Here is a 27538-nt window from a genome sequence, read left to right on the forward strand (position 1 = left end):
GGGGGAATCGGTGGTTTTTGGGCGGGGGGGGCCTGGAGATGAAGGATTTTTGGGGAGGGGGTTGTGCTCCCCTCCTTCCCCCCCCCCCAATATCGGGCTCCTCCCACCCGTGGCGGGAGGGGACCCCAGGTGCCCCCCCCCGGTTAATCAGCCGGTTAAAGGCCCGGAAAGCGCCGTGGCCTCAATCCCGGGGATTACGGGGGGGTCACACCGGGGGGGGTCACCGGCGGTGTCCCGGAGCACCCCAACCCCCCCGTTTCGGGCCCGTTTTTTGGTGGGGGGGTTCAGCACCGGGAGGGCACCGATGGGGCGGGGGGGTGGTCGTGATGTGACCCAAATTACGGCGGGGGGGGGGGGGGGCGCCGACCCCTCCCCGCCGCCGTTCAGCACCGCGGACAGCGGGAACGGGGCCGGGGGGGGCACCGGGCCGAGCCGCCCCGCCGCGGGGGGGCGCCCCCGGTGCGCGGGGCTGGGCGGGGCCGGGGCGGGGCCGGGGGCGGCGCCTCCCGGGGGTCCCGGGCGATGGCGGAGGGCGGCTGAACGGGGGGGGGGGCTGCGGGTACCGAGGGTTGCCGGGGAGGGGGGGGACAGCGAGGCCGGGACCCCCCCGCACCGGCACCGGCGCCATGGATGATTCGGACGTGATCCGCCGGCGGCGGCTGCAGGTACCGGCGGTTCGGTACTGGCGGTTCGGTACCGGGGGGGTTGTTATTGATTGGATGGAGTGGACACCGGGGAGATGGCGGTACCGGAATCGGTAGCGGGGGTTCGGTACCGGGCTCGGGAGTGAGGTGTCCGTTCCGGGAGGGTAACGGTTATCGGCAGGGGGTCGGTACCGGGCGGGATGTCGGTACCGGAGGATGCGGGGCTCGGTCTCGGTGGGTATCGGAACTGGCGGGGGGGGGTAGGTACTGGAATGAGGCGATCGGTACCGGAGGGACCGGATCGGCACCGGGCACTGCAGGCCCGTCCGCAGGGGGTGCAAGCGCAGGGCGGTACCGGGCGGGGGGGGCAGCGCAGCGCCGGTACCGGGAAGGTCGGTCCGGGCGCGGTCAGCACCGGGTGGGGGGGTGGCGATGCGGGTCCGGTACCGGAGGGCGTTGCGGGCCCGGGGCTATCCGCGGCCCCCCGATCCGGTGGGGTTCGGCCATCGGGCGGCCCCGGGAGGGGGGGGACGAGGCCGCGGAGCCCCCCCGGGGTCGGTCCGGGCCGCCCCCCACCCGTTGCCCCCCTCCGTTGCAGAAGGAGCTGCCGCTGCCGCGGAAGAGCAGCAGGTGAGACCCCCCCGTGCCCCCCATTGCGCCCCCAGACCCCGCCCCGGCCCCGCCCCGGCCCCGCCCACTGCAGCCGCCGCGGCCCCCCCCGCCCCCCCGCCCCGCCGCCGCCCCGGACCCCCGGAGCCCCCCCGGAACCCCCCCGGAGCCCCCCCGATGCCGATCCTGGTGGGCAGCAGCATGTTCCGCCGCACCAAGAGGTACCGGGGGGCTCGGCCTTCCTCCCGGGCTGCCCTCATCCTCATCCTCATCCTCCATGTCCATCCTCAGCCTCCATCTCCGTGCTCAGCCTTCATCCTCACCCTTCGCCACCTGCATCCCCGCTCCATCCTCATCCTGTCCCTCCTTCGTCCTCGTGTTCGTCCCCCTTCCATCCTCATCCTCATCCTCATCCTCATCCTCATCCTCATCCTCATCCTCATCCTCCATGTCCATCCTCATTCTCATCCTCCCTCCTCCTTCCTCACCCTCCTTCTCCATCCTCATCCTCCCCCCGAGCCCCCCCGGCCGCCGTTCCCCGCCCCCCCCACCCCGTTTTTGACCCTCGACATTTTGGGGGGGATTGGTGGGGGTTGTGGGTGCCCCCCTCCCCCCCAGCCTAGTGACTTATTGGGGGGGGGGTCCGTGTGTGAGGGGGGGTCTCGGGGGTCCTGACCCCCCCCCCCCGCCCCCCCCCAGCTGCCGCACGAGCAACCGGAAGAGCCTGATCCTGACCAGCACCTCCCCCACCCTCCCGCGACCCCACTCGCCGCTGCCCGGACACATCGGTGAGACCCCCGGGACCCCCGGGTGTCCCCGACTCCTACCGGAGCCCCCCAAGCCACCCCGCGGATCCCCCGGACCCCTGCCGCCACCCCAGAGCCCCCCCGATGTCCCCAAATTCCCCCGCCCGGTGTCCCAAAACGCCCTCGGGGTCCCCACATCCCTCCCCGGTGTCCCCAAATTCCCCCCCGATGTCCCCAACCCCTCCCCGATGTCCCCAACCGCCCCCGAGGTCCCCACATCCCTCCCCGGTGTCCCCAAATTCCTCCCCGATGTCCCCAACACCCCCCCCCCGGTGCCCCCAACCCACCCCGCGGATCCCCCGGACCCCTGCCGCCACCCCAGAGCCCCCCCGATGTCCCCAAATTCCCCCGCCCGGTGTCTCCAAACGCCCTCGGGGTCCCCACATCCCTCCCCGGTGTCCCCAAATTCCCCCCCGATGTCCCCAACCCCTCCCCGATGTCCCCAACCGCCCCCGAGGTCCCGACATCCCTCCCCGGTGTCCCCAAATTCCTCCCCGATGTCCCCAATCCCCCCCCGGTGCCCCCAACCCACCCCGCGGATCCCCCGGACCCCTGCCGCCACCCCAGAGCCCCCCCGATATCCCCAAATTCCCCCGCCCGGTGTCCCCAAACGCCCCCCCGGTGTCCCCAAAATCCTCCCCGGTGTCCCCAACCCCCCCTCGATGTCCCCAAATCCCCCCCAGACCCCCCCAAACTGCCGGGACCCCCCCTCCCATCCCTGGGGTCCCTCCTGCCCCCCCTTTGGGTGTGGCCCGATCCCTTGGCCACGCCCACCCGCGCGGGGGCGGGGCCTGGCGGGGCGGGGCGGTGACGTCACGCTCACCTGTGCGCAGGTAGCAGCCCCCTGGACAGCCCCCGCAACTTCTCACCCAGCGCCCCCGCGCACTTCTCCTTCGGCCCGTCCCGCCGGTGAGCGGGGACACCGGGAGACACCGGGGGGACACCGGGGAGACCAGGGAGACACCGGGGAGACACCGGGGGGACACCGGGACACCGGGGAGACACGGGCTGGGGACACCGGGACACCGGGGGAACCAGGGAGACACTGGGGAGACACCGGGGGGACACCGGGGAGACCAGGGAGACACGGGCTGGGGACACCGGGACACCGGGGGAACCAGGGAGACACCGGGGAGACACCGGGGGGACACCGGGGGAAACCGGGGAGACCAGGGAGACACGGGCTGGGGACACCGGGACACCCGGGGGACACCGGGGAGACACCGGGGAGACATCGGGGAGACACCGGGGGGACACCGGGAGACACCGGGGGTCACGGGCTGCGGACACCGGGACACCAGGGAGACATCGGGGAGACACCGGGGGGACACAGGCTGGGGACATCAGGACACCGGGGAGACACCGGGGGGACCGGGGAGACACCGGGGGGACACGGGCTGCGGACACCGGGGGGACACAGGCTAGGGACACCGGGACACGAGCTGGAGACACCGGGACACCGGGGAAACAACGGGGAGACACCGGGGGGGACCGGGGAGACACCGGGGAAACATGGGCTGCGGACACCAGGGAGACACCGGGGGGACCGGGGAGACACCGGGGAGACACGGGCTGCAGACACCGGGACACGCGAGGGGGGTCTCCGGGGACAGTCGGGGGGGGGAGTCACTGGGCTCCGGGAGTGCCCCGGGGTGTCCGGGGGGTATCCGGGGGTGCCCGGGGGTGCCCGGGGGTGTCCCGGAGGTGCCCGGGGGTGTCCTGGGGGTGCCCGGGGGTGTCCGGGGGGTATCCGGGGGCGTCCAGGGGTGTCCGGGGGGTATCCGGGGGTGTCCTGGGGGTATCCGGGGGAGCCCGGGGGTATCCGGGGGTGTCCTGGGGGTACCCGGGGGTGTCCGGGGGTGTCCCGGGGGTGTCCCGGGGATGCCCGGGGGTGTCCCGGGGGTACCCGGGGGTGTCCTGGGGGTACCCGGGGGTGTCTCGGGGGTACCCGGGGGTGTCCCGGGGGTGTCCCGGGGGTATCCGGGGGTGCCCGGGGGTGTCCCGGGGGTATCCGGGGGTGTCCTGGGGGTACCCGGGGGTGTCCCGGGGGTATCCGGGGGTGTCCTGGGGGTATCCGGGGGTGTCCCGGGGGGTGTTCGGGGGTGTCCAGGGGTGTCCCGGGGGTACCCGGGGGTGTCCTGGGGGTACCCGGGGGTGTCCCGGGGGTGCCCGGGGGTACCCGGGGGTGTCCTGGGGGTGTCCCGGGGGTGTCCCGGGGGTGTCCCGGGGGTGTCCCGGGGGGTGTCCGGGGGTGTCCAGGGGTGTCCCGGGGGTACCCGGGGGTACCCGGGGGTGTCCGGGGGGTACCCGGGGGTGTCCCGGGGGTGTCCGGAGGTGTCTTGGGGGTGTCCTGGGGGTATCCGGGGGTGCCCCGGGGGTGTCCGGGGGGTACCCGGGGGTGCCCTGACCGTGCCCCCCAGGGCTGACGGGCGCCGCTGGTCGCTGGCCTCGCTGCCCTCCTCGGGCTATGGCACCAACACCCCCAGCTCCACGGTCTCGGTGAGTCGGGGGGCCCGGGACCCCCAGAGACCCCCCCGGGGGCTGGGGCAGGGGGGGACTGGGGGGCGATGTGGGGTGCAAAAGGGGCTGGGGGTGACACGGAGGGCTCTGGGAGTCCGGGGGTGCTTTGGGGGTCCCGGGTGGGGTGAGCCGGGGCTCAGGGGTGATTTGGGGGTCCCGGGCTGGGCTGACCCGGGGGTGCCGGGCTCAGGGGTGATTTGGGGGTCCCGGGTGGGGTGAGCCGGGGGTCAGGGGTGATTTGGGGGTCCCGGGTGGGCTGACCCGAGGGTCAGAGTGATTTGGGGGTCCCGGGCTGGGGTGCGACGGGGATCCCGGGGGTCAGGGGTGATTTGGGGGTCCCGGGTGGGGTGAGTCGGGGGTCAGGGTGATTTGGGGGTCCCGGGTGGGGTGACCCGAGGGTCAGGGTGATTTGGGGGTCCCAGGGTGGGTTGACCCGAGGCTCAGGGGTGATTTGGGGGTCCCGGGTGGGGTGACCCGAGGGTCAGGGTGATTTGGGGGTCCCAGGGTGGGTTGACCCGGGGATCCCGGGGCTCAGGGGTGATTTGGGGGTCCCGGGTGGGCTGACCCGGGGATCCCGGGGCTCAGGGGTGATTTGGGGGTCCCGGGTGGGGTGAGCCGGGGGTCAGGGGTCCCGCTGGTGACGCGGGCGCGCAGTCCTCGTGCTCGTCGCAGGAGCGGCTGCACCAGCTGCCGGCGCAGCCCACGGCCGAGGAGCTGCGGTTCCTGTCCCGCCACTTCGGCAGCTCCGAGAGCCTCGCCGAGGAGGATGGGGGGGCCCGGGGGGGCGCGGCCGCCCCCCGACCCCGCTCCCGCAGCCTCAGGTGGGCCCGGGCTTCGGGGGGAGACTGGCGAGGATTTGGGTGAAATATGAGGGGGATCTGGGGGGAATTGGGGGGAATTTGGGGCGGGATTTGGGTGAAATTTGGGAGGAATTTGGGTGAAATTTGAGGGGGATTTGGGGGGGATAGTGGGGAGGGATTGGGGGGAATTTGGGGCAGGATTTGGGGGGGATTTGGGTGAAATTTGGGGGGCTTTAGGGGGGGATTTGTCAGGGAAGGCAGGGGGGAATTTAGGGGAATTTGGGTGAAATTTGAGGGGATTTGGGGGAGGATGGTGGGGAGGGAATTGGGGGGAATTTGGGGGGGATTTGGGTGAAATTTGAGGGGATTTGGGGGGGGGATGGTGGGAGTGATGGTGCGGAGGAAATTGGGGGGGATTTGGGGGGACGGTGGAGTGGAATTGGGGGGAACGGTGAGGGGATTTGGGGGGGTTCATTGTGGGGTTGGGGACAGCAGGGGGACACTGTGGGTTTTCGGGAGGGGCCGGGATTTGGGGCGCACCCAAACTCGGGGGACAGCGGGGCGACACCGTGGCCGTCGGGGGGTGGAACGGGGGGGTGCTGGGGGGTGGGACAGCGGGGGTCCCGCGGGTGCCAGCCGTGCCCCCTGTGCCAGCCCCGGGCGCTCGCCCTCGTCCCACGACAACGAGATCGTGATGATGAACCACGTCTACAAGGAGAGGTTCCCCAAGGTGGGGCTGGGGGCTCTGGGGGGGCACTTGTGGGGTCCTGGGGTGCCCCGGGGGGGGCTGTGCGTGGCCAAGGGGCAGTTTTGGGGTTTCAGGGTGCCTGGGGGGGGGGCATGGGGTTGCTATGGGGGATGTGGTGTGGCCATGGGGGCAGTTATGGGGTCGGTGTGGGGTGGCCACGGGGTCACTGTGGGTGCCATGGGGTCACCGTGAGTGCCATGGGGTCACTGTGGGTACCATGGGGGTCTCCGTGGGGCCACTGTGGGTACCATGGGGTCACTGTGGGTGCCATGGGGTCACCGTGAGTGCCATGGGGTCACTGTGGGGCCACTGTGGGTGGTGTGGGTGCCATGGGGTCACCGTGGGGTTCCGTGGGGTCACCATGGGGTAACTGTGGGTGGTGTGGGTGCCATGGGGTCACCGTGGGGTAACTGTGGGTGGTGTGGGTGCCATGGGGTCACCGTGGGGTAACTGTGGGTGGTGTGGGTGCCATGGGGTCACCGTGGGGTCACTGTGGGTGGTGTGGGTGCCATGGGGTCACCGTGGGGTTCCGTGGGGTCACTGTGGGTTCACTGTGGGGTCACTGTGGGTACCATGGGGTCACCGTGGGGTAACTGTGGGTGGTGTGGGTGCCATGGGGTCACCGTGGGGTAACTGTGGGTGCCATGGGGTCACTGTGGGTACCATGGGGGTCACCGTGGGGCCACTGTGGGTACCATGGGGTCACTGTGGGTGCCATGCGGTCACCGTGAGGTCACTGTGGGTTCACTGTGGGGTCACTGTGGGTGCCATGGCGTCATGGTGGGGCTCCGTGGGGTCCCGTGGGGCTCCGTGGGGTCCCCGTGGTGTCACTCTGGGTGCCATGGGGTCACTGTGGGGCTCCGTGGGGTCCCGTAGGACTCCATGGGGTCCCCGCGTGCTCACGGCGGGGTCACCGTGGGTCACTGTGGGGACCCGCGGGTCACCGTGGGGTCCCCGTGAGCTCATGGCGGGGTCACCGTGGGTCACCGTGGGGTCACCGTGGGGACCCGCGGGTCACTGTGGGTAACCGTGGGTCACCGTGGGTCACCGTGGGGTCCCGCGGGTCACGGTGGGGTCCCCGCGTGCTCACGGCGGGGTCACCGTGGGTCACCGTGGGTAACCGTGGGTCACCGTGGGTCACCGTGGGTCACCGTGGGGTCCCGCGGGTCACCGTGGGGTCCCCGCGTGCTCACGGCGGGGCTCGGCGGGGCGCAGGCCACGGCGCAGATGCAGGAGCGGCTGGAGGAGTTCGTGCGGGGCTGCGGCCCCGGCGGGACCCCGCTGGCCGACGGCGCCCTGAGCTTCATCCAGCACCAGCTGGCCGAGCTGGCGCGGGACTGCCTGGGCACGGCGCGGCTCGGGCTGCTGAGCGCCGGCTACTTCGGCGAGCTGCAGGAGAACATGGAGCGCCTGCTGCGCGACGTGAGCGGGGCTAATCGGGGCTAATCGGGGCTAATTGGGGCTAATGGGGGCCAATGGGGGCCAATGGGGGCCAGTGGGAGCCAATGGGGAACAATGGGGGCCAATGGGGACCAATGGGGGCCAATGGGGGCCAATGAGGGCCAATGGGGCTCGGGCTGCTGAGCGCCGGCTACTTCGGCGAGCTGCAGGAGAACATGGAGCGCCTGCTGCGCGACGTGAGCGGGGCTAATCGGGGCTAATCGGGGCTAATCGGGGCTAATTGGGGCTAATTGGGGCTAATTGGGGCTAATGGGGGCCAATGGGGGCCAATGGGGGCCAATGGGGGCCAGTGGGGGCCAATGGGGACCAATGGGGGCCAATGGGGGCCAATGAGGAACAATGGGGGCCAATGGGGCTCAGGCTGCTGAGCGCCGGCTACTTCGGCGAGCTGCAGGAGAACATGGAGCGCCTGCTGCGCGATGTGAGCGGGGCTAATCGGGGCTAATCGGGGCTAATTGGGGCTAATTGGGGCTAATTGGGGCTAATTGGGGCTAACTGGGGCCAATGGGGATCAATGGGGGCCAATGGGGGCCAATGGGGAACAATGGGGGCCAATGAGGGCCAATGGGGGTCGGGCTGCTGAGTGCCGGCTACTTCAGGGAGCTGTAGGAGAACATGGAGCGCCTGCTGCGCGACGTGAGCGAGGCTAATTGGGGCTAATTGGGGCTAACTGGGGCTAATTGGGGCAAAGGACACCAATGGGGGCTAATGGGGGCCAATGGGGGTCAATGGGGCTCGGGCTGCTGAGCGCCGGCTACTTCAGGGAACTGTAGGAGAACATGGAGCGCCTGCTGCGCGACGTGAGCGGGGCTAATTGGGGCTAATTTGGGGCTAATTTGGGGCTAATCAGGGCTAATTGGGGCTAACTGGGGCCAATGGGGATCAATGGGGGCCAATGGGGGCCAATGGGGAACAATGGGGAACAATGGGGGCCAATGGGGCTCCGGCTGCTGAGCGCCGGCTACTTCAGGGAGCTGTAGGAGAACATGGAGCGCCTGCTGCGGAATGTGAGCGGGGCTAATTGGGGCTAATCGGGGCTAATTGGGGGCTAATTTGGGGCTAATCAGGGCTAATTGGGGCTAACTGGGGCCAATGGGGGCCAATGAGGGCCAATGGGGCTCGGGCTGCTGAGCGCCGGCTACTTTGGCGAGCTGCAGGAGAACATGGAGCGCCTGCTGCGGGACGTGAGCGGGGCTAATCGGGGCTAATTGGGGCTAATTGGGGCCAATGGGGGCCAATGGGGAATAACGGGACCAGTGGGAGCCAATAGGGGCCAACAGGGGCCAACGGGGCCTGGCAGGGACCAGCAGGACCCAATGAGACCCAATGGAACACAAAAAGAACCAACAGGGACCCAAAGAGACCCAAAAGGGACCCAAAAGGGACCAACAGGGACCAACGGGGTCTGGAAGGACCCAAGAGACCCAATGGGGCTCAGCACGGACCCGAGGGACCTCCCCAGTGTCCCCTGTGTCCCCCTGACCCCCCGACGTCCCCTCAGGCCTACGAGCGCTCCGAGTCGGAGGAGGTGGCCTTCATCACCCAGCTGGTGAAGCGGCTCCTCATCATCATCTCCCGGCCCGCGCGCCTGCTCGAGTGCCTGGTGAGGCCCTGGCACCTGTCCCCTCTCACCTGTGCCCTCACCTGTGCCCTGTCCCCAAACCCTCACCTGTCCCCTCTCACCTGTGCCCAGTCCCCAAAACCTCACCTGTGCCCTGTCCCCGTCCCCCCTCACCTGTGCCCTCACCTGTGCCCTGTCCCCAAACCCTCACCTGTGCCCTCACCTGTGCCCTCACCTGTGCCCTCACCTGCAGGAGTTCGACCCCGCGGGGCTGTCGCAGCTGCTGGCGGCCACCGCGGGCCGGGCCGAGGGGCCCCTGCGAGCCGACACCCCCCGGTACCTGCTGAGACAGCTGGGCCGGGCACGGGGGGCACGCGCAGGTATGGGCACACCTGGGGCACACCTGGGCCACAGCTGGGGCACACCTGGGGGGACAGGTATGGGGGGACAGGTGTGGCTGGGACAGGTGTGGTGGGGACAGGTGTGGAGTGGGGGGTCTGGGACATGGTGGGGACACAGGCACGGATGGAGGGACACACCTGTGCCCCCCATGCCCCCCACACACCTGTGCCCCCCACACCTGTGCCCCCCCAGACATGCTGCACCTGGAGGAGCCCGACAGCAGCGGCACCAACACGCCGGAGCCCGAGGAGGGGGCTGAGGTGGGCACTGTCCCCCCCGTGTCCCCCACCCGTGTCCCCCCATGTCACCTGTCTTCCCCCCGTGTCCCCGCGTGTCCCCCCCGTGTCACCTGTCCCCCCCACCCGTGTCCCCAGGGTCGCGCCGCCCTCCCCCGGCCCAAGGAGCCGCCAGGCGAGAGCGACTTCGAGACCATCAAACTCATCAGCAACGGCGCCTACGGGTGAGCCCCGGGGTACCGGGGGTACCGGGAGTACCGGAGCCGTGCCGTGACCGGTGCCCGCGGCAGGGCGGTGTACCGGGGGTGTCCCGGGGAGGTCCCGGGGGTACCGGGGCCGTGCCCTGACCGGTGCCCGTGGCAGGGCGGTGTCCCGGGGGTACCAGGGGTGTCCCGGGGGTACCGGGGCCGTGCCGTGACCGGTGCCCGCGGCAGGGCGGTGTACCGGGGGGTACCGGGGAGGTCCCGGGGGTACCGGGGCCGTGCCCTGACCGGTGCCCGCGGCAGGGCGGTGTAGTGGGGGGTACCAGGGAGGTCCCGGGGTGGTCCCGGGGGTACCGGGGCCGTGCCCTGATTGGTGCCCACAGCAGGACAGTGTCCCGGGGGGTACCAGGGAGGTCCCGGGGGTACCGGGGCCGTGCCCTGACCGGTGCCCGCAGCAGGGCGGTGTCCTGGGGGGTACCGGGGAGGTCCCGAGGGTAACCGGGGCCGTGCCCTGACCGGTGCCCGCGGCAGGGCGGTGTCCCGGGGGTACCAGGGGGGTCCCGGGGGTACCGGGGCCGTGCCCTGACCGGTGCCCACGGCAGGGCGGTGTACCGGGGGGTACCAGGGGGGTACTGGGGAGGTCCCGGCGGTACCGGGGCCGTGCCCTGACCGGTGCCCGTGGCAGGACGGTGTCCCGGGGGTACCGGGGGGGTCCCGGGGGTACCGGGGCCGTGCCCTGACTGGTGCCCGCGGCAGGGCGGTGTACCGGGGGATACCTGGGGGTACCGGGGAGGTCCCGGGGGTACCGGGGCCGTGCCCTGACCGGTGCCCGCGGCAGGGCGGTGTCCCGGGGGTACCGGGGGGGTCCCGGGGGTACCGGGGCCGTGCCCTGACCGGTGCCCGCGGCAGGGCGGTGTACCTGGTGCGGCACACGGCCACGCGGCAGCGCTTCGCCATGAAGAAGATCAACAAGCAGAACCTGCTGCTGCGGAACCAGGTGCAGCAGGCCTTCGTGGAGCGCGACATCCTCACCTTCGCCGAGAACCCCTTCGTGGTCAGCATGTTCTGCTCCTTCCAGACCCGCCGCCACCTCTGCATGGTCATGGAGTACGTGGAAGGTGCGGCCCGCGCCCCGCGACGGGGCCGGGGAGTCGCGACGGGGCCGGGGAGTCGCGACGGGGCCGGGGAGTCGTGAAATGGGGGCTTGGGTGTTGGGGTATTGGGGCGGGTGTGGGGTTATGGGGCTGGGTATCAGGTTATGGGGCTGGGTGTCGGGATATTGGGATGGGTGTTGGGATATGGGGCTGGGTATCGCAATATGAGGCTGGGTGTTGGGATATAGGGCTGGGTATCAGGTTATGAGGATGGGTATTGGGATATGGGGCTGGGTATCAGGTTATGGGGCTGGGTATCAGGTTATGGGGCTGGGTATCACGATATGGGGCTGGATATCACAACATGGGGCTGGGTGTCGGGATATGGGGCTGGGTATCACGATATGGGGCTGGGTATCAGGTTATGGGGCTGGGTGTCGGGATATGGGGCTGGGTATTGGGTTATGGGGCTGGGTGTCGGGATATGGGGCTGGGTATCACGATATGGGGCTGGGTATCAGGTTATGGGGCTGGGTGTCGGGATATGGGGCTGGGTATCACGATATGGGGCTGGGTATCAGGTTATGGGGCTGGGTATCGGGTTATAGGGCTGGGTGTCGGGTTATGGGGCTGGGTATCAGGTTATGGGGCTGGGTGTCGGGATATGGGGCTGGGTATTGGTTTATGGGGCTGGGTGTCGGGATATGGGGCTGGGTATCACGATATGGGGCTGGGTATCACGATATGGGGCTGGGTATCGGGTTATGGGGCTGGGTATCAGGTTATGGGGCTGGGTATCGGGTTATGGGGCTGGGTATCACGATATGGGGCTGGGTGTCGGGTTATGGGGCTGGGTATCACGATATGGGGCTGGGTATCGGGTTATGGGGCTGGGTATTGGGTTATGGGGCTGGGTGTCGGGATATGGGGCTGGGTGTCAGGATATGGGGCTGGGTATCGGGTTATGGGGCTGGGTATCAGGTTATGGGGCTGGGTATCGGGTTATGGGGCTGGGTATCACGATATGGGGCTGGGTGTCGGGTTATGGGGCTGGGTGTCAGGTTATGGGGCTGGGTATCGGGTTATGGGGCTGGGTATCACGATATGGGGCTGGGTGTCGGGATATGGGGCTGGGTATCGGGTTATGGGGCTGGGTATCACGATATGGGGCTGGGTATCACGATATGGGGCTGGGTATTGGGATCCGGGGCTGGGTGTCGGGATCCGGGGTGGGATGTCACGACACAGAGCTGGGGACGGGGCTGTGGGGCTGGGCACTGGGGTGACAGCTGTCCCCCTGCCCCCGCCATGCCCCACACGTGTCCTCCATCTATCCCCAATGTCCCACCCTGTCCCCACAACCCCGTGTCCCCCATGACCCCCCTGTCCCTGGTGTCCCCCATGTCCCCATGTCCCTGATGTCCCCCCTGTCCTTGGTGTCCTCCTTGTCCCTGATGTCCCCCATGTCCCCAATGTCCCCCATGTCCCCCCTGTGTCCCCAATATCCCCAATGTCCCTGATGTCCCCAATGTCCCCCCGTGTCCCCAATATCCTTGATGTCCCCGATGTCTCTGATGTCCCCGATGTCCCCATGTCCCCGATATCTCCAATGTCCCTGATGTCCCCAATGTCCTCAATGTCCCCTCAATGTCCCCCATGTCCCCGATGTGCCCCATGTACCCCATGCCCCTCATGTCCCCCCTGTTCCCGGTGTTTCTGGTGTCCCCAATGTCCCCAATATCTCCCATGTCCCCGCTGCCCCCCGTGTCCCCAATGTCCCCAATGTCCCCAATATCTCTGATGTCCCCAATGTCCCCAATGTCCCCAATGTCTCCCATGTCCCCAATGTCCCCCCATGTTCCCCGATGTCCCCGATGTCCCCGATGTCCCCGCTGTCCCCGCTGTCCCAGGCGGGGACTGTGCCACGCTGCTGAAGCACATCGGGGCGCTGCCGCTGGAGCTGGCCCGCCTGTACTTCGCCGAGACCGTGCTGGCGCTGGAGTACCTGCACACCTACGGCATCGTGCACCGCGACCTCAAGCCCGACAAGTGCGCCGGGGGGCACGGGGGGCACGGGGGGCTCACCTGGGCACGGCCGGGCTCACCTGGGCACGGCCGGGCTCACCTGCGCCGCCCCCCAGCCTCCTGATCACCTCGCTGGGCCACGTGAAGCTGACGGACTTCGGCCTCTCCAAGATGGGGCTGATGAGCCTCACCACCAACCTCTACGAGGGGCACATGGAGAAGGACGCGCGGGAGTTCCGCGACAAGCAGGTGGGTGCCAGGCCTGCCCAGGTGTGCCAGGTGTGACATATGGGTACTGCAGGTGTGCCCAGGTGTGCCCAGCTAGGTTCTGCAGGTGTGGCCAAGTCTGCTAGGTGTGCCCAGGTTTGCCCAGTTAGGTTCTGCAGGGGTGCCCAGGTGTGCCAGGTGTGCCCAAGTGTGACATATCGGTGCTGTAGGTGTGCCCAGGTGTGCCCAGGCATGCCCAGCTAGTTTCTGCAGGTGTGCCCAGGTAGGCCAGGTGTGCACTGCAGGTGTGCCAGTTGTGCCCAAGTATGACATATGGGTGCTGCAGGTGTGCCCAGGTGGGCCAGGTGTGCTAGGTGTGTACAGCAGGTGTGCCCAGGTGTGCCCAGGTGAGTTCCCAGGTGTGCCATATGGGTGCTGCAGGCGTGCCAGGTGTGCCCAGGTGAGCTAAATGGGTACTGCAGGTGTGCCAGGTGTGCCAGATGGGTGACACAGGTGTGCCCAGGTGTGCTAGGTGGGTTCTGCAGGTGTGCCCAGGTGTGCCAGACGGGTGCCACAGGTGTGCCCAGGTGTGCCCAGGTGTGCTAGGTGGGTTCTGCAGGTGCGCCCAGGTGTGCCAGGTGTGCCCAGCCGCACTCAGGTGTGCCGGGGCAGGGTGGGGCGGGCTCGGGGCAGCGGGTGTGCCCGCAGGGGCTGCAGCGCCCCTGAGCCCACCTGTCCCCAGGTGTGCGGCACCCCCGAGTACATCGCGCCCGAGGTGATCCTGCGCCAGGGCTACGGGAAGCCCGTGGACTGGTGGGCCATGGGCATCGTCCTCTACGAGTTCCTGGTGGGCTGCGTGCCCTTCTTCGGGGACACCCCCGAGGAGCTCTTCGGGCAGGTGATCTCAGGTGTGGCCCTGGGGGGGACACGGGGGGGACACGGGAGAGGGACACGGGGGGGACACTGGGCAGGTGAGCTCAGGTGTGGCATGGGGGACACGAGGACACTGCAGGATGGGAACATGGGGTGGCGTGGGGGACACAGAGGGGACACAGGGACAGGACAGGTGACCCCAGCTCCGGGGTCTGTGCTCAGCTGTCCCCTCCGTGTCCCCTCCGTGTCCCCCCCGTGTCCCCCCCGTGTCCCCCGTGTCCCCAATGTCCCCCCCATGTCCCCCCCATGTCCCCCCGTGTCCCCCCCTCAGACGAGATCCTGTGGCCGGAGGGGGACGAGGCGCTGCCCCCGGACGCTCAGCACCTCATCTCCTGCCTCCTGCAGCCGGACCCACTGCGGCGCCTCGGGGCAGGTGAGACCCCCCCCACCCCGGGACCCCCCCCGGGACCCCCCGGGACCCCCCCAAACCCCCCCGGGCCCCCCTGAGCCGGCGCTGCCGCGCAGGGGGGGCTCAGGAGGTGAAGGCCCACGGCTTCTTCGCCGCGCTCGACTGGACGGGGCTGCTGCGGCAGAAAGCCGAGTTCGTGCCGCACCTGGAGTCCGAGGAGGACACGAGCTACTTCGACAGTGAGAGACCCCCGGGACCCCCCACCCCGGGGACCCCTCAGGGGCATCCCTGGGATTCCCCTTGGATCAGCCCTGGGACCCCCTGGGACACCCCTGGGACCCCCCCTGGATGCCCCTGGAACATGCTGGGACCCTCCTGGAACATCCTGGGAACCCCTGGAACATCCTGGGACCCCCCTGGGACCCTCCTGGAACATCCTGGGACCCCCCTGGGACCCTCCTGGAACATCCTGGGACACCCCTGGAACATCCTGGGACCCCCCTGGGACCCTCCTGGAATATCCTGGAACCACCCTGGCACCCCCTGAGACCCCCCCTGGGACATACTGGATGCCCCTGGAACATCCTGGGATCCTCCTGGGACCCCCTGGAACATCCTGAGATCCTCCTGGGACCCCCTGGAACACCCCTGGCATCCTCCTGGGACCCCCTGGAACACCCCTGGGACCCCCCTGGAACATCCTGAGACCCCCCTGGAAGAACATCCTGAGACTCCCTGCGGGACCCCCTGGATGCCCCTGGAACATCCTGGGACCCCCTGGAACATCCTGGGACCCCCCCCCCCAGGCCCTCCGTGGGGTTCCTCCCCCCTCGGGGGTCACTCTAAGGGTCCCCCTCGCCCCGTCCCCCCAGCGCGGTCGGACAGGTACTCCCACGTGGCGTCCTACGAGGACGAGGACACGACGGAGGACGAGCCTGTGGAGATCCGGCAGTTCTCGTCCTGCTCGCCCCGCTTCAGCAAGGTGGGGCTGGGAGGGGGACAGGGATGGGACAGGGACAGGGACAGGGACAGGGACAGGGACAGGGACAGGGACAGGGACAGGGATGGGACAGGGACAGGGACAGGGACAGAGGGACAGGGACAGGGACAGGGATTGGGACAGGGGACAAGGACGGGGACAGGGATGGGACAGGGATGGGGACAGGGACAGGGACAGGGACACGGGGACAGGGAAGGGAAGGGACAGGTGGGCATGGGGGGTGGGGGGACACAGGTATGGGGAGCGGGGCTGGGAATTTGGGGGGCGCGGGGAACTCGCGAGGGCTGGGCCGGTCCCGTGGGACTCCGGTCTGATGGTGGCCGTGCCCAGCCGTGCCCAGCCGTGCCCAGCCGTGCCCGGCCGCGAGCAGCTGCGCTCCCGCAGGTGTACAGCAGCCTGGAGCAGCTCTCGCAGGAGCCCAAGCCCAAGGGGCGCCCGCGGGACGAGGGGAGACGCGACGGCTTCGCCCGCGAGCGCGGCTGGAGAACGGGATCGCCTGAGCTGTGCGCACCGGGGGGCACCGGGGGGGCGGCCCGGGCCGTGCAGGGCTCCCTGACCCCCATCCCCACCCGCGTGCCCGCAGGAAGCACCGCTCGGCGGGCGAGGGGCCGCCCCCCGAGGCCGAGGGCAGCTCCCCACCGGGCGCCCGCCGCCGCTTCTCGGCGCTGCTGGAACCGGCGCGCCCCGCGCCCCCCAACGAGGAGCGGCCGTGCCCCCGCAACGGCGGCCGCGAGGGAGCCCCGGACGGAGCCAGCGAGGAGCCGGGTGCGTCCCGGAAAAGCGGGGAGGGGTCCCCGGCGTGCCCCGGGTCCCCTCACCGCCCGTGTCCCCTCCCGTACCCAGCGCCGCGGGCCGCGGAGCCGCCCCCGGCCCGCACCGAGCTGGGGCTGCGGCGGCCGCGGCACCCGGGGGTGGCCCCCGCCGAGCCCGGGGGGGACAAGCGCAGCCCCCGCGCCCCCGGGAAGGTCACCAAGTCGGCGTCGGCCACCGCGCTGTCCGTCATCATCCCCAGCGGTGGGTGACACCCCCGGGACCCCCGCAGGGACCCCCGCAGGGACCCCAAATCCCCCCGGCACCCCCCATTCCCAGGGATCTCCTTCCAGGGACCCCAAATCCCCCCGGCACCCCCCATTCCCAGGGATCTCCTTCCAGGGATCCCAAATCCCCCCGGCACCCCCCATTCCCAGGGATCTCCTTCCAGGGATCCCAAATCCCCCCGGCACCCCCCATTCCCAGGGATCTCCTTCCAGGGACCCCAAATCCCCCCGGGACCCCCTTAAAGGACCCTCCCCGAAGGACCCCAAACACCCAGGGACCCTTCCACTCCCCCGGGTCCCTGCGGGAGGGGGGCTGGGGGTCTCTGGGTGTTCTGTGGGTGGTGGGACCCCCGATCCCGTGGACCTGGGGTCTCCCATGGGTTTCTGTGGGTGGTGGGACCCTGATCCCGTGGATTTGGGGTCTCCCATGGGTTTCTGTGGGTGGTGGGACCCCCGATCCCGTGGATTTGGGGTCTCCCATGGGTTTCTGTGGGTGGTGGGACCCCCGATCCCGTGGATTTGGGGTCTCCCATGGGGTTTCTGTGGGTGGTGGGACCCCCGATCCCGTGGCTATGGGGTCTCCCATGGGGTTTCTGTGGGTGGTGGGACCCCCGATCCCGTGGACCTGGGGTCTCCCATGGGTTTCTGTGGGTGGTGGGACCCCCAGTCCCACGGGTGGGGTGTTCCCGGTCCCGGGGGGTGGCAGCGGTGCCCGTGGGGTCTCCCTGGGGGTTTTTGGGGTGGCGGTCAGCGGGGTCTGGGGGCGCAGGGGAGGCGCCCGGCTCGTCCCCCCTGGGCAGCCCCATGTCCCCGCGGTCGCTGTCGTCGGACCCCTCGTCCCGGGACTCGTCACCGGGCCGGGAGCTGGCCCCGGCCGTGGCCGCCCCGCCGCGCTCGCCCATCGCCATCCCCCGGCCCGGCAAGAAATTCGGCTTCACCCTCCGCGCCATCCGCGTCTACCTGGGCGACAGCGACGTGTACAGCGTGCACCACGTCGTCTGGGTCAGGGACACCGGGAAACACCGGGGGACACCGGGGGACACCGGGGGGACACCGGGGGGAACACGGGAACAGCGAATTTTTGGATTTTTGGGGCGGGGCGCCGTGGTCCGCAATGGGGACGGAGGGGGGGGACGTGGGTGGGTTTGGGGACAAGGGGGGACAGGGTTTGCGTTGGGGGTGGCAGCGCCCGGTGTCATTTGGGCCAGGGGACACCGCGGGACACCGGGCGATGCGCGGGGGACAGGTGGGGAACCCCGATTTGGGGAACGCGGTGTAGGGAGGGGGGTCCGGGGTGTCACATCCGCGGTGCGCCGTGGGTGACCCGGTTTTTGGGGGGCAGCACGTGGAGGAGGGCGGCCCCGCGCAGGAGGCCGGGCTGTGCGCCGGGGACCTGATCACGCACGTTAACGGGGAGCCGGTGCACGGGCTGGTGCACACCGAGGTGGTGGAGCTCATCCTCAAGGTGGGGGCACCGGGGGTCTCGGGGGGGTGCGGGGAGGTCACAGCGGGCTCAGGGGTCACCAAGGGATCATGGTGGTGGTCTGGGGGGGGTCACGGGGGTCAGATCTTTGGGGGGTCGTGGGTCACGGCAGGGTCATGGCAGGCCAGCCAGGACCAGGGGGTGAGTCCCGGTGTGTGTGGGGCGGTGGGGTGGGTGTCGTGGGTGGCGGCCGTGACGCGCTGTCGCCCAGAGCGGGACGAAGGTGCTGGTGACAACGACGCCGCTGGAGAACACCTCGATCCGCCTGGGCCCCGCGCGGCGCCGCAGCGCCCGCGCCAAGATGGCCCGGAGGAACCGCCGTGGGGGCACCGGGAGCGGCCACGAGAGGTGGGCACGGCGGGCACCGGGCGGGCACCGGGGGGCACCGGCGGGCGCGGGATGTGACGGTCCTCCCGGCCGCCAGGCGGCGCAGCGCGCTGTTCCGGCACCTCGCCCGCCAGGCCTCGCTGCTGCACACGAGCCGCTCGCTGACGTCACTGAGCCGCTCGCTCTCCTCCTCCGACTCGCTGCCCGCCTCCCCCACGCACGCGCGGGCGCGCGACCCCGGTAAGGGGCGGGGCCACGGGAGGGGGCGGGGCCACGGGAGGGGGAGCGGTACCGGGGAAGGGAGAACGGGGCGTAGTCACGGGAACGGCCGTGCGGTGCCCGGTGCTGGTGCTCGCTGCTGGTTCCGTGCTCGCTCCGAGTGCCCGGTGCCGGTGCCCGCTGCCGTTCCCCCCGGCTCTGACCCCGTTCCGCGCAGGGGCCTCCCCGCCCAGCAGCTCGCCGGGTTCCAGCGCTCCGCCGTCGCCGGCGGGGCCGCACCTGCGGCCGAGCTCCCTGCAGGGGCTGTCGCCGAAGCTGCAGCGGCAGTACCGGGCGGCGCGGTGCCGCTCCGCCGGCAGCATCCCGCTCTCGCCGCTCGCCCACACGCCCTCGCCGCCCGCCGCCTCCCCGCCCGCCTTCCCCGCCAAGCTGCACCCCAAGGCCGCCGAGTCGCCGCGCCTCGCCCGCCGCGGGCTCCCGGAGAAGGCGGCGCCGGGGCCGCCCCGCAAGCTGGGGCTGGAGCCGCCCCGCAAGGACTTCCCGGCCGAGCCGCCGCTGCAGAGCTTGGCCGAGTGGGACGGCGAGGGCCCGGCCGAGCCGCCGCCGCCCGCGCCCCCCGCCCGCCGCCTGGGCCGGCAGGAGCTGCCGCTGCTGCTCGGGGGCCCCCCCGGGGCAGAGCCGCCGCCGCCGGGCCCGGAGGAGCCCGAGCGGGGGGCGCGGGGTCCCCCCAAGGCGCTCAGCCCGGTGCAGGAGCACGAGCGCGGAGGGGCGGCCCCGGGGGGGCCCCCGGTGCCCATCGTGGTGGTGGGGCCCGGCGCGACCCCCGGGGACCCCCGGAGCGCCGCGGGCCCCCCCGGGCGCTGAGCTTTACCCGAGCCCCCCGACCTCCGGCTGTAAATAGGGGGGGGCACCCCGGGACCCCCAGGCATGCGGGGGTCGCGCCCCCCCCGGTCCCTCCCCCCGCGTACCGAAGGGTTAATACTGTGACACACCCCCCGTGTGACGTCACCGACCCGGCACCCCCCCGGTGTGATGTCATCGACCCGGACACCCCCCCCAGGGTGATGCCCTTCTCCCCCCCCCACCCCCGGTCTCCGTTTGCCCCCGGTTACGGCTCCCGGTGTTTGACGTCAGAGCGGTGATGACGTCACAGCACCGATGTCACAGGCGGAGCACGGGCGCTGCTCTGATGCACTCGGGATAGGGGGTTGTGACGTCATCCCCTCGAGCGTGACGTCACGGCTGCTGCGGCATCGGTGCGGGATCGATGATGTCACGGCTGCGGCATCATCGGCGGCTTTCGGGTGGTGACGTCACCGGTGTGACGTCACTGGAGGTGTGAGGGCGGTGATATCATAGTGACAGCCGGGAGGAGGGGGGGGGTTAAGCCCGGGTTCCACCCCGTGGTGACGTCACACGAGAGCCGGCCACGCCGGTGACGTCACCATCACCCCGTGACATCATCACAGCCCCCTCCCCCCCCCCCCCCCTTCTCGCTATGCAAACGCCCCCCGGGCTGGGGGGGCCGGGGGGGTCCCGGGGACCCAATAAAGGCTGTACAGCACCGAGCCCCGGCTGCGCTTCGGGGGGACACCGGGGGGACACCGGGGTGGGGGTGAGGGACACCCTCGGGGCCATCCCCCGGGACCCCCGGAACCCCCCGGGAGGTGATTTGGGGGCGTCACCGCCCCCCAGCCCGGACACTCACGGGTTAACACCGGTGAGAGACACCCGGCCATCCCCCGGGACCCCCGGAACCCCCCCGGAGGTGATTTGGGGGCGTCACCGCCCCCCAGCCCGGACACTCACGGGTTAACGCCGGTGAGGGACACCCGGCCATCCCCCGGGACCCCCGGAACCCCCCGGAGGTGATTTGGGGGCGTCACCGCCCCCCAGCCCGGACACTCACGGGTTAACACCGGTGTTTTTCCCGCCACGCCCCCGCCACGCCCCCCCCACCCCCCGTGTCGTCACGGTTCCACCGGGTCCGTTCGCCGCCGCTGAGCCCGAACGGTCCGAGGGGGTGTCGGGGCTCACCCCCGGGGGTCTCGGGGGATTTTGGGGTGTTGCGGAGCGCTCGGGGGTCTTTGGGGCGACTCGGGGCGCGAGGGAGGTCTCCGGGGGTCTCTGGAGTGAACTGGGGGGCCCTGGGGGTGGAATTGGGGGTTTAAAGGGGGGTCTCTGGCGGGAACTGAGGGTTCCTGGGGGTCACCCGGGGGTCCCTGCGTGAGGATCGGGGGTTCCTGACCCTCCCGTGTGTCCCCCAGCCCCCCATGGCGCTGCGTTTGGCCGCCCGCCTGTCGCGCCTGGCCCGGAGCGGTGTCCGGTGCGGGGGCACCGGGCCCCCTCCCGCACAGGGTGAGTGCCGGGGGGCACGGGGCGAGAGGGCCGGAGCCTCCCCGGGAGCCCCCCGGGATCGGCAGCGACGACGGGGGGACACCCCGAATCCCCGGTGCTGACCCCAACGTGGGGGGACACCGCGAGTCCCCGGTGCTGATCCCCCTCTCCCGGTGCTTCTCCTCCTCCTCCCGGTTCTGACCCCGCCCCTCCCGTTGTTTCCCCCCCTCTCTCCCGGTGCTTCCCCGTCTCTCCCGGTGCTTCCCCCCTCTCTCCCGGTGCTGACCCCCCTCTCCCGGTGCTTCCCCCTCTCTCCCGGTGCTTCCCCGTCTCTCCCGGTGCTGACCCCCCTCTCCCGGTGCTTCCCCCCCTCTCCCGGTGCTGACCCCTCTCTCCCGGTGCTTCCCCCTCTCTCCCGGTGCTTCCCCGTCTCTCCCGGTGCTGACCCCCCTCTCCCGGTGCTGACCCCCCTCTCCCGGTGCTGACCCCCCTCTCCCGCTGTTTCCCCCCTCTCTCCCGGTGTTTCCCCCCTCTCTCCCGGTGCTGACCCCCCTCTCCCGGTGCTGCCCCCCCAGTCGCCGCCCCGTTCGACTGGCAGGACGCGCTGGGGCTGGAGGGGCTGCTGAGCGCCGAGGAGCGGCTGCTGCGGGACACGACGCGCAAATACTGCCAGGAGCGGCTGCTGCCGCGCGTGCTGCACGCCAACCGCCACGAGGGTACCCCAAAAACTGACCCCCCAACACCCCGAGACAGCCTGACCCCCCCCCCGGTACAGGCGGAACCCAAACCCCCCCGGGCTCTGCCAGAAGCAGCCAGTGCCGGTTCCCACACGAGGGTCCCGCAGCTCGCCCCCCATGTCCCCAGTGTCCCCCCAAAGCCGCCCGACCCCCTGTTTGCCCCTGACCTCCCTCAGGATCCTTCCTCTGCAAAAAACGGAGTTTTGGTATCCCCAAAAATCTCCCGCCCCCCCCAAAACTCCCTGACTCCTCCAAACTCCCTCCAACAGCCCCCAAAATCCTCTCCCCACTCCTCTCCCGCAGGCCCAGGGTGGGGGCAGGGGTATAGGGGACCCCCAAATTTGCCCAGGGGGTCTCCCCGCTGCCCCCCCTTACCTCGACCTCTCCTGACCCCCACCTTGCCCCCCCCCAGTGTTTGACCGGGAGATCGTGACTGAACTGGGAGAACTGGGGCTGCTGGGCCCCACCATTCAAGGTCAGGGGGGCCATGAGGACACGAGGGGGGGGCGTGGGTGGGCAGGGACGGCCCGTGGGGCTCCCGAGGGGGTTTTTGGGGGGCTCGGGGCAGATGGGATGGGTTGTGGTGTGGGGGGACAGATCTAGGGGGGCACTGGGGGTCGGGGATGGGGTCTGGGGGCTCTGTGGGGTGACGCTGGGGGGCTCACGGGGGGCAGTTTTGGGGGGACACCGAGGGGCTGTGAGGGATGGCGCTGTCCCCAGGGTGGGGCTGTGTGACACCGGGGTCCTTGAGGAGACCCCCGGGGTTCCCCCGAGTGACCGGGGCTGGGGTCACCGCAGGGTACAGCTGCGCGGGCACCACGTCGGTGGGCTACGGGCTGGTGGCGCGGGAGCTGGAGCGGGTGGACAGCAGCTACCGCTCGGTGCTCAGCGTGCAGTCCTCCCTCGTCATGTACCCCCTCTGGGCCTACGGGACCCCCGCCCAGCGCCAGCGCTTCCTGCCCCGCCTCGGTGAGACCCCCGCCGCGGGGAGGGGCAGCCTGGGGGCTGCAGGGGGCAGAGGGGCGTCTGGGGGGGTTTGGAGGAGGAGCGGGGTGTGTGGGGCAGCGGTGGGGCAGTCGGGGCATCCCCCGGGGTGGCCCTGACGCCCCCTCCCCAGCTCGGGGGGAGATCGTGGGGTGCTTCGGGCTGACGGAGCCCAACCACGGGAGCGACCCGGGGCGGATGGAGACGCGGGCACGGCACAACCCCGACGCCGGCACCTACACCCTGCGCGGGTCCAAGACTTGGTGAGGCTCGGAATTGGGGTGAGGGGGACATGGGGGACCCCCAGAGCTCCCCCTTGACCTTCCCCGAACTGCCCAGGATCACCAATTCGCCCATAGCCGACCTGTGCTTGGTGTGGGCCCGGTGCGAGGAGGACGGGCGGGTCCGGGGCTTCCTGGTGGAGCGCGGGACCCCCGGGCTCAGCACCCCCAAAATCGAGGGCAAGTTCTCCCTGCGCGCCTCGACCACCGGGATGATCCTCCTGGATGACGTGGAGGTGCCCGAGGAGAACGTGCTGCCCAACGCCGAGGGGCTGGCGGTAAGGGGGGAGCCAGGGCACCCCGGGGAGGGGTCTTGGGGCACAGAGGGGGGGTCCCAACGACACCCCCTGTGCCCCAGGGCCCCTTCGGCTGCCTGACCCAGGCACGGTACGGCATCGCCTGGGGCGCGCTGGGCGCCGCCGAGGCCTGTCTGGAGACGGTGCGGCAATACGTGCTGGACAGGTAACGGGGGGCTGGGGGCGTTTTGCGGGGGGTCCCACCATCCCAGACCTCAGTGCCCCTCTCCCCTGGCCCGCAGGAAGCAGTTTGGGGGCCCGCTGGCCCGGAACCAGCTGGTGCAGAAGAAGCTGGCGGACATGGTGACGGAGATCACGCTGGGGCTCCACGCCTGCCTGCGCCTCGGCCGCCTCAAGGACGAGGGCAGGTGGGTGGCACTGTCCCCAAGGGCGCCCGGGGGGGCCTGGAGGGGGTCAGCGTGTCCCCGTCCGTGTCCCCACAGGGCCGCCCCCGAGATGGTGTCGATGCTGAAGCGGAACTCGTGCGGGAAGGCGCTGGGCATCGCGAGGGACGCGCGGGACATGCTGGGGGGCAACGGGATCTGCGACGAGTTCCACGTGATCCGGCACCTCATGAACCTCGAGGCCGTCAACACCTACGAGGGTATGGCGGGGAGGGGCACGGAGGGGTCCCCGAGGGGTTTGGGGGGCTCCTACTGAGGGGTGGTGATCCCCGCAGGCACCCACGACATCCACGCGCTGATCCTGGGCCGCGCCATCACCGGCATCCAGGCCTTTGCCCCGGCAAAGGGGACGTAGCGGGCACGGTGGGGACGTGGTGGCACCGGTGGCACCGACGGGGACCGGGTCTGCTCCTCGTGAGGAGATGGCGGCGCTGACCGAACCCGGTGTCACCAACCGGACCCAGGTACCCCCAGAAGAGATCCAGTGTCACTGACGGGACCTTGTGTCACCAGCCAGGCCTCAGTGTCACCAATGGGACTCAATGTCACCCCAAACAAATCTCGTGTCACTGGCGGGACCCGGTGTCACCAAGCACATCTTGTGTCATTGATGGGACCCAGTGCCACCGACCAAACCTCCTGTCACCAACGGGACTCAGTGTCACCAACAGGACTCGGTGTCACTCAGGGGACCCCACAGGTGCTGGGCCCCGTGTCCAGTGCCATCTCGGTGCCTTTGCCAGTCCTGTGGCCAATAAACGGTGGGACAGCCCCTCCATGCCAGCCCTGCTCGTCAGCATTAATTAACCTGCCACGATCCAGCTCTGCTCTCGGGCTGGGGGGTCCCAGCCCATCACAGACCCCCCCCACCCAGCTTTTGGGTCAGCTTCAGCCCTTTATTTGTTCCAACCACCGACAGCAACAGCAACAGAAAAGCCCTTTGGGGCCAAAATCCCCCTTTGGCCTGGTACAGCCCTGCAGTCCCGTGGGTTTGGGGGTCTCGCTCCGGTCTGGGGGTGCCCTCAGTCCTCGGGCTGCAGGCAGAGGTCCTGATAAGCTGCCTCCACGGTGCAGCAAATGCGGCGCAGCTCCGCCTGCACCCCCTCCACGCGCTCCAGCACCTCGCTGAGCGCCTGCAGCCTCTCCTGGATCAGCCCGTTGTGGAAGCCGTAGCCGTGGAAGAGCCGCTCCTCCAGCTGCTCCGTCAGCTCCGAGACCTGCCCGAGCGAGCGTAGCCGCGGCTCGTCCCGGTGCTGGCACGGCCGCCGTCCCCGGGGCCGGTGGGGCAGCTGCGCCCGCCCGCGCTGGCACCGCTCCCGGCCTGGCCCGGCCGCCGCCAGCTGCGCCCCGGTAGCCGCAGCGCCGGTCGCGGTGGCCACCGAGCGCCGGGTCGGCGCGGGCCGCAGCTGCCGGGCCGCGCCGCCATCTGCGCGGGGACCTGGGGACACCCCCGGGCCGGTCCCCCCCGGCGGGAGCGAGGTCCGGCGCTCGGGCAGCGTGGGGACAAGGGGGGACATCGGGGGCCGCTGGAAGCGGGGCCGGAGGCAGCTGCGACCACCCCCGCGGGGGCTCGGGGGGCTCCCCCGGCCGGGCTCCGCAGCTGCCTCCACGCCCGGGCTTTGCCCTCCCTTGTCCCGCCAAACCGGGCGGAATAACGCGACTCCCCGTGCCCCCGGAGGAAGGGAGGGGACCCCTCCGTGCCTACCTTCAGCAGGATGCTGTCCCTGACGCCGCTCAGCTCCGTGTGCGCTTCTTCGCGGCCGCCGTTGAGGCGTCGGAGGACGTCCTGCACCCGCTGCTGCAGCCCCTCCACGGCGGCGTCCAGCGAGGCGAAGTACAGCGAGGAGCGGGAACCCAGCGCTGGCTCCGGGCACGGCCTCGGCCGGAACACGGGACCCTCACGGACGGGCGGGGGGCAGCCCATGGACCCCACGGGGACAGGGACCCCCCATCGGGGCCGTGGATCACACAGGGACAGTGACACCCCTGTGAGGGGCACAGACCCCGTGGGGACAGGGTGGATCACACAGGGACAGGGACCCCATGGTGACGGCAAGGGACATCGGGGCCGTGGATCCCACGGGGACAGGGACCCCATGGGGGCAGAGTGAGGGACATCCCTGCACCATCAGGGCCGTGGATCCCACAGGGATCCCCCTGTGAGGGACATGGACCCCATGGGGACAGGGTGAGGGACATCAGGGCCATGGTTCACAGGGACAGGGTCACCCCTGTGAGGGGCACAGACCCCGTGGGGACAGGGTGGATCACAGAGGGACAGGGACCCCCCTGTGTGGGGACAGGGCGGGGGACATCGGGGCCGTGGATCCCACAGGGACAGGGACCCCATGGTGACAGGGCGGGGGACATCGGGGCCGTGGATCCCACGGGGACAGGGACCCCATGGTGACAGGGCGAGGAACATCGGGGCCGTGGATCCCACGGGGACAGGGACCCCATGGTGACAGGGCGGGGGACATCGGGGCCGTGGATCCCACGGGGACAGGGACCCCATGGTGACGGTGAGGGACATCGGGGCCGTGGATCCACGGGGACAGGCACCCCCCATCAGGGCTGTGCACCCTCTCAGGGTCCCACACCACCGGGACAGGGACAGGCTCTGCCCTGTGAGAGCCCTGCCACTCCCGTTAATTGAGAATTACCCTCTAATTAACGTTGTGACTCGTGGGGACACGTGTGGCACCCCCTCCCCGCACTGCCCGGGGTGTCCTTGCTCTTTTTTCTCCACGTTTGAAACCGCGGCGCGGGGTGGGGTCGGTACCTGTCCGGCTCCTCGCCGCGGGGCTCGTCCCCACCCGGCTCGGCCGGGAAGGGGCTCCCGCCCGCCGCCGCCTCCGGCTCGGGACCCTCCGGCTCCTCCCGCGACATCGCGGCCCCGGGGGGGCTGCAGGGGAAGGACCCCCGGGCTGGGGCGGCTGCGAAGGGGCTGGGACAGCCCCTGCCCCGGGACGGGCTCCGGCGGTGGGCGGGGGGCACCGAGCCGGGCGGGGGATACCGAGCCGGGCGGGGGCACCGAACCGGGCTGGGGGCCCTGAGCCGGGCTGGGGGCACCAAACCGGGCTGGGGGCACTGAGCCGGGCTGGGGGCACTGAGCCGGGCTGGGGGCACCGAGCCGGGCTGGGGGCACCAAACCGGGCTGGGGGCAGCGAACCGGGCTGGGGGCACCGAACCGGGCTGGGGGCACCGAACCGGGCTGGGGGCACCGAGCCGGGCGGGGGATACCGAGCCGGGCTGGGGGCACTGAGCCGGGCTGGGGGCACTGAGCCGGGCGGGGGATACCGAGCCGGGCTGGGGGCACTGAGCCGGGCTGGGGGCACTGAGCCGGGCGGGGGGTACTGAGCCGGGCTGGGGGCACCGAACCGGGCTGGGGGCCCTGAGCCGGGCTGGGGGTACCGAGCCGGGCTGGGGGCCCTGAGCCGGGCGGGGGATACCGAGCCGGGCTGGGGGCACCGAACTGGCTGGGGGCACTGAGCCGGGCTGGGGGCACCGAGCCGGGCTGGGGGCACCGAACCGGGCTGGGGGCACTGAGCCGGGCTGGGGGCACCGAACCGGGCTGGGGGCACTGAGCCGGGCTGGGGGCACTGAGCCGGGCTGGGGGCACCGAACCGGGCTGGGGGCACCGAACCGGGCTGGGGGCACTGAGCCGGGCTGGGGGCACTGAGCCGGGCTGGGGGCACCGAACCGGGCTGGGGGCACTGAGCCGGGCTGGGGGCACTGAGCCGGGCTGGGGGCACCGAACCGGGCTGGGGGTACTAAACCGGGCTCGGGCCGGTTAGGGGGCACTAAACCCGGCTCAGGCCGGGTCCCGGAGCCG

At 70.9% G+C, this 27538-nt stretch overlaps 3 protein-coding genes across 3 annotated transcripts; 2 read left to right on the plus strand and 1 right to left on the minus strand.

Annotated features, from left to right (window-relative positions):
* The first annotated feature begins 558 nt into the window (after window positions 1–558).
* On the plus strand, window positions 559–19528 carry MAST1 (microtubule associated serine/threonine kinase 1). Its single transcript, XM_077787662.1, has 26 exons — window positions 559–665; window positions 1243–1274; window positions 1953–2041; window positions 2893–2968; window positions 4480–4558; window positions 5234–5400; window positions 6034–6109; window positions 7343–7549; window positions 9090–9191; window positions 9403–9529; window positions 9744–9811; window positions 9926–10011; window positions 10900–11108; window positions 12995–13133; window positions 13226–13358; window positions 14059–14224; window positions 14521–14622; window positions 14715–14837; window positions 15471–15580; window positions 15983–16101; window positions 16182–16612; window positions 17342–17637; window positions 17978–18100; window positions 18330–18466; window positions 18543–18685; window positions 18882–19528. The coding sequence occupies exons 1-26, from the start codon at window positions 627–629 to the stop codon at window positions 19526–19528; spliced, it is 4026 nt and encodes a 1341-aa protein (XP_077643788.1). The 5' UTR covers window positions 559–626.
* A 1123-nt stretch (window positions 19529–20651) lies between these two features.
* On the plus strand, window positions 20652–24488 carry GCDH (glutaryl-CoA dehydrogenase). Its single transcript, XM_077787729.1, has 11 exons — window positions 20652–20677; window positions 20932–21022; window positions 21577–21717; window positions 22151–22213; window positions 22537–22707; window positions 22856–22985; window positions 23062–23281; window positions 23362–23465; window positions 23542–23667; window positions 23743–23903; window positions 23979–24488. The coding sequence occupies exons 2-11, from the start codon at window positions 20938–20940 to the stop codon at window positions 24056–24058; spliced, it is 1281 nt and encodes a 426-aa protein (XP_077643855.1). The 5' UTR covers window positions 20652–20677; window positions 20932–20937; the 3' UTR covers window positions 24059–24488.
* Window positions 24489–24725: 237 nt separating this feature from the next.
* Window positions 24726–26592, minus strand: SYCE2 (synaptonemal complex central element protein 2). The gene is made up of 3 exons (XM_077787663.1): window positions 26486–26592; window positions 25409–25580; window positions 24726–24920 (listed from the first exon to the last, which is right to left on the minus strand). The coding sequence occupies exons 1-3, from the start codon at window positions 26590–26592 to the stop codon at window positions 24726–24728; spliced, it is 474 nt and encodes a 157-aa protein (XP_077643789.1).
* Between the last annotated feature and the right edge of the window lie 946 nt (window positions 26593–27538).

This window comes from Lonchura striata, chromosome 21 (genome assembly GCF_046129695.1).
Source record: "Lonchura striata isolate bLonStr1 chromosome 21, bLonStr1.mat, whole genome shotgun sequence".
Classification (NCBI taxonomy): Eukaryota; Metazoa; Chordata; class Aves; order Passeriformes; family Estrildidae; genus Lonchura; species Lonchura striata.

Bases quoted from the DNA above. Each gene is read 5' to 3' on its own strand.
- SYCE2 (XM_077787663.1), bottom strand. From the start codon at position 26,592: ATGTCGCGGGAGGAGCCGGAGGGTCCCGAGCCGGAGGCGGCGGCGGGC. The intron at 25,581-26,485 runs GTACCGACCCCA...GTTCCGGCCGAG, and splicing joins CGCGGCGAGGAGCCGGACAG to GCCGTGCCCGGAGCCAGCGC. The intron at 24,921-25,408 runs GTAGGCACGGAG...TCGCTCGGGCAG, and splicing joins GGGACAGCATCCTGCTGAAG to GTCTCGGAGCTGACGGAGCA.
- GCDH (XM_077787729.1), top strand. From the start codon at position 20,938: ATGGCGCTGCGTTTGGCCGCCCGCCTGTCGCGCCTGGCCCGGAGCGGT. The intron at 21,023-21,576 runs GTGAGTGCCGGG...CTGCCCCCCCAG, and splicing joins CGGGCCCCCTCCCGCACAGG to TCGCCGCCCCGTTCGACTGG. The intron at 21,718-22,150 runs GTACCCCAAAAA...GCCCCCCCCCAG, and splicing joins GCACGCCAACCGCCACGAGG to TGTTTGACCGGGAGATCGTG.
- MAST1 (XM_077787662.1), top strand. From the start codon at position 627: ATGGATGATTCGGACGTGATCCGCCGGCGGCGGCTGCAG. The intron at 9,530-9,743 runs GTATGGGCACAC...GTGCCCCCCCAG, and splicing joins GGCACGGGGGGCACGCGCAG to ACATGCTGCACCTGGAGGAG. The intron at 13,359-14,058 runs GTGGGTGCCAGG...ACCTGTCCCCAG, and splicing joins GGGAGTTCCGCGACAAGCAG to GTGTGCGGCACCCCCGAGTA.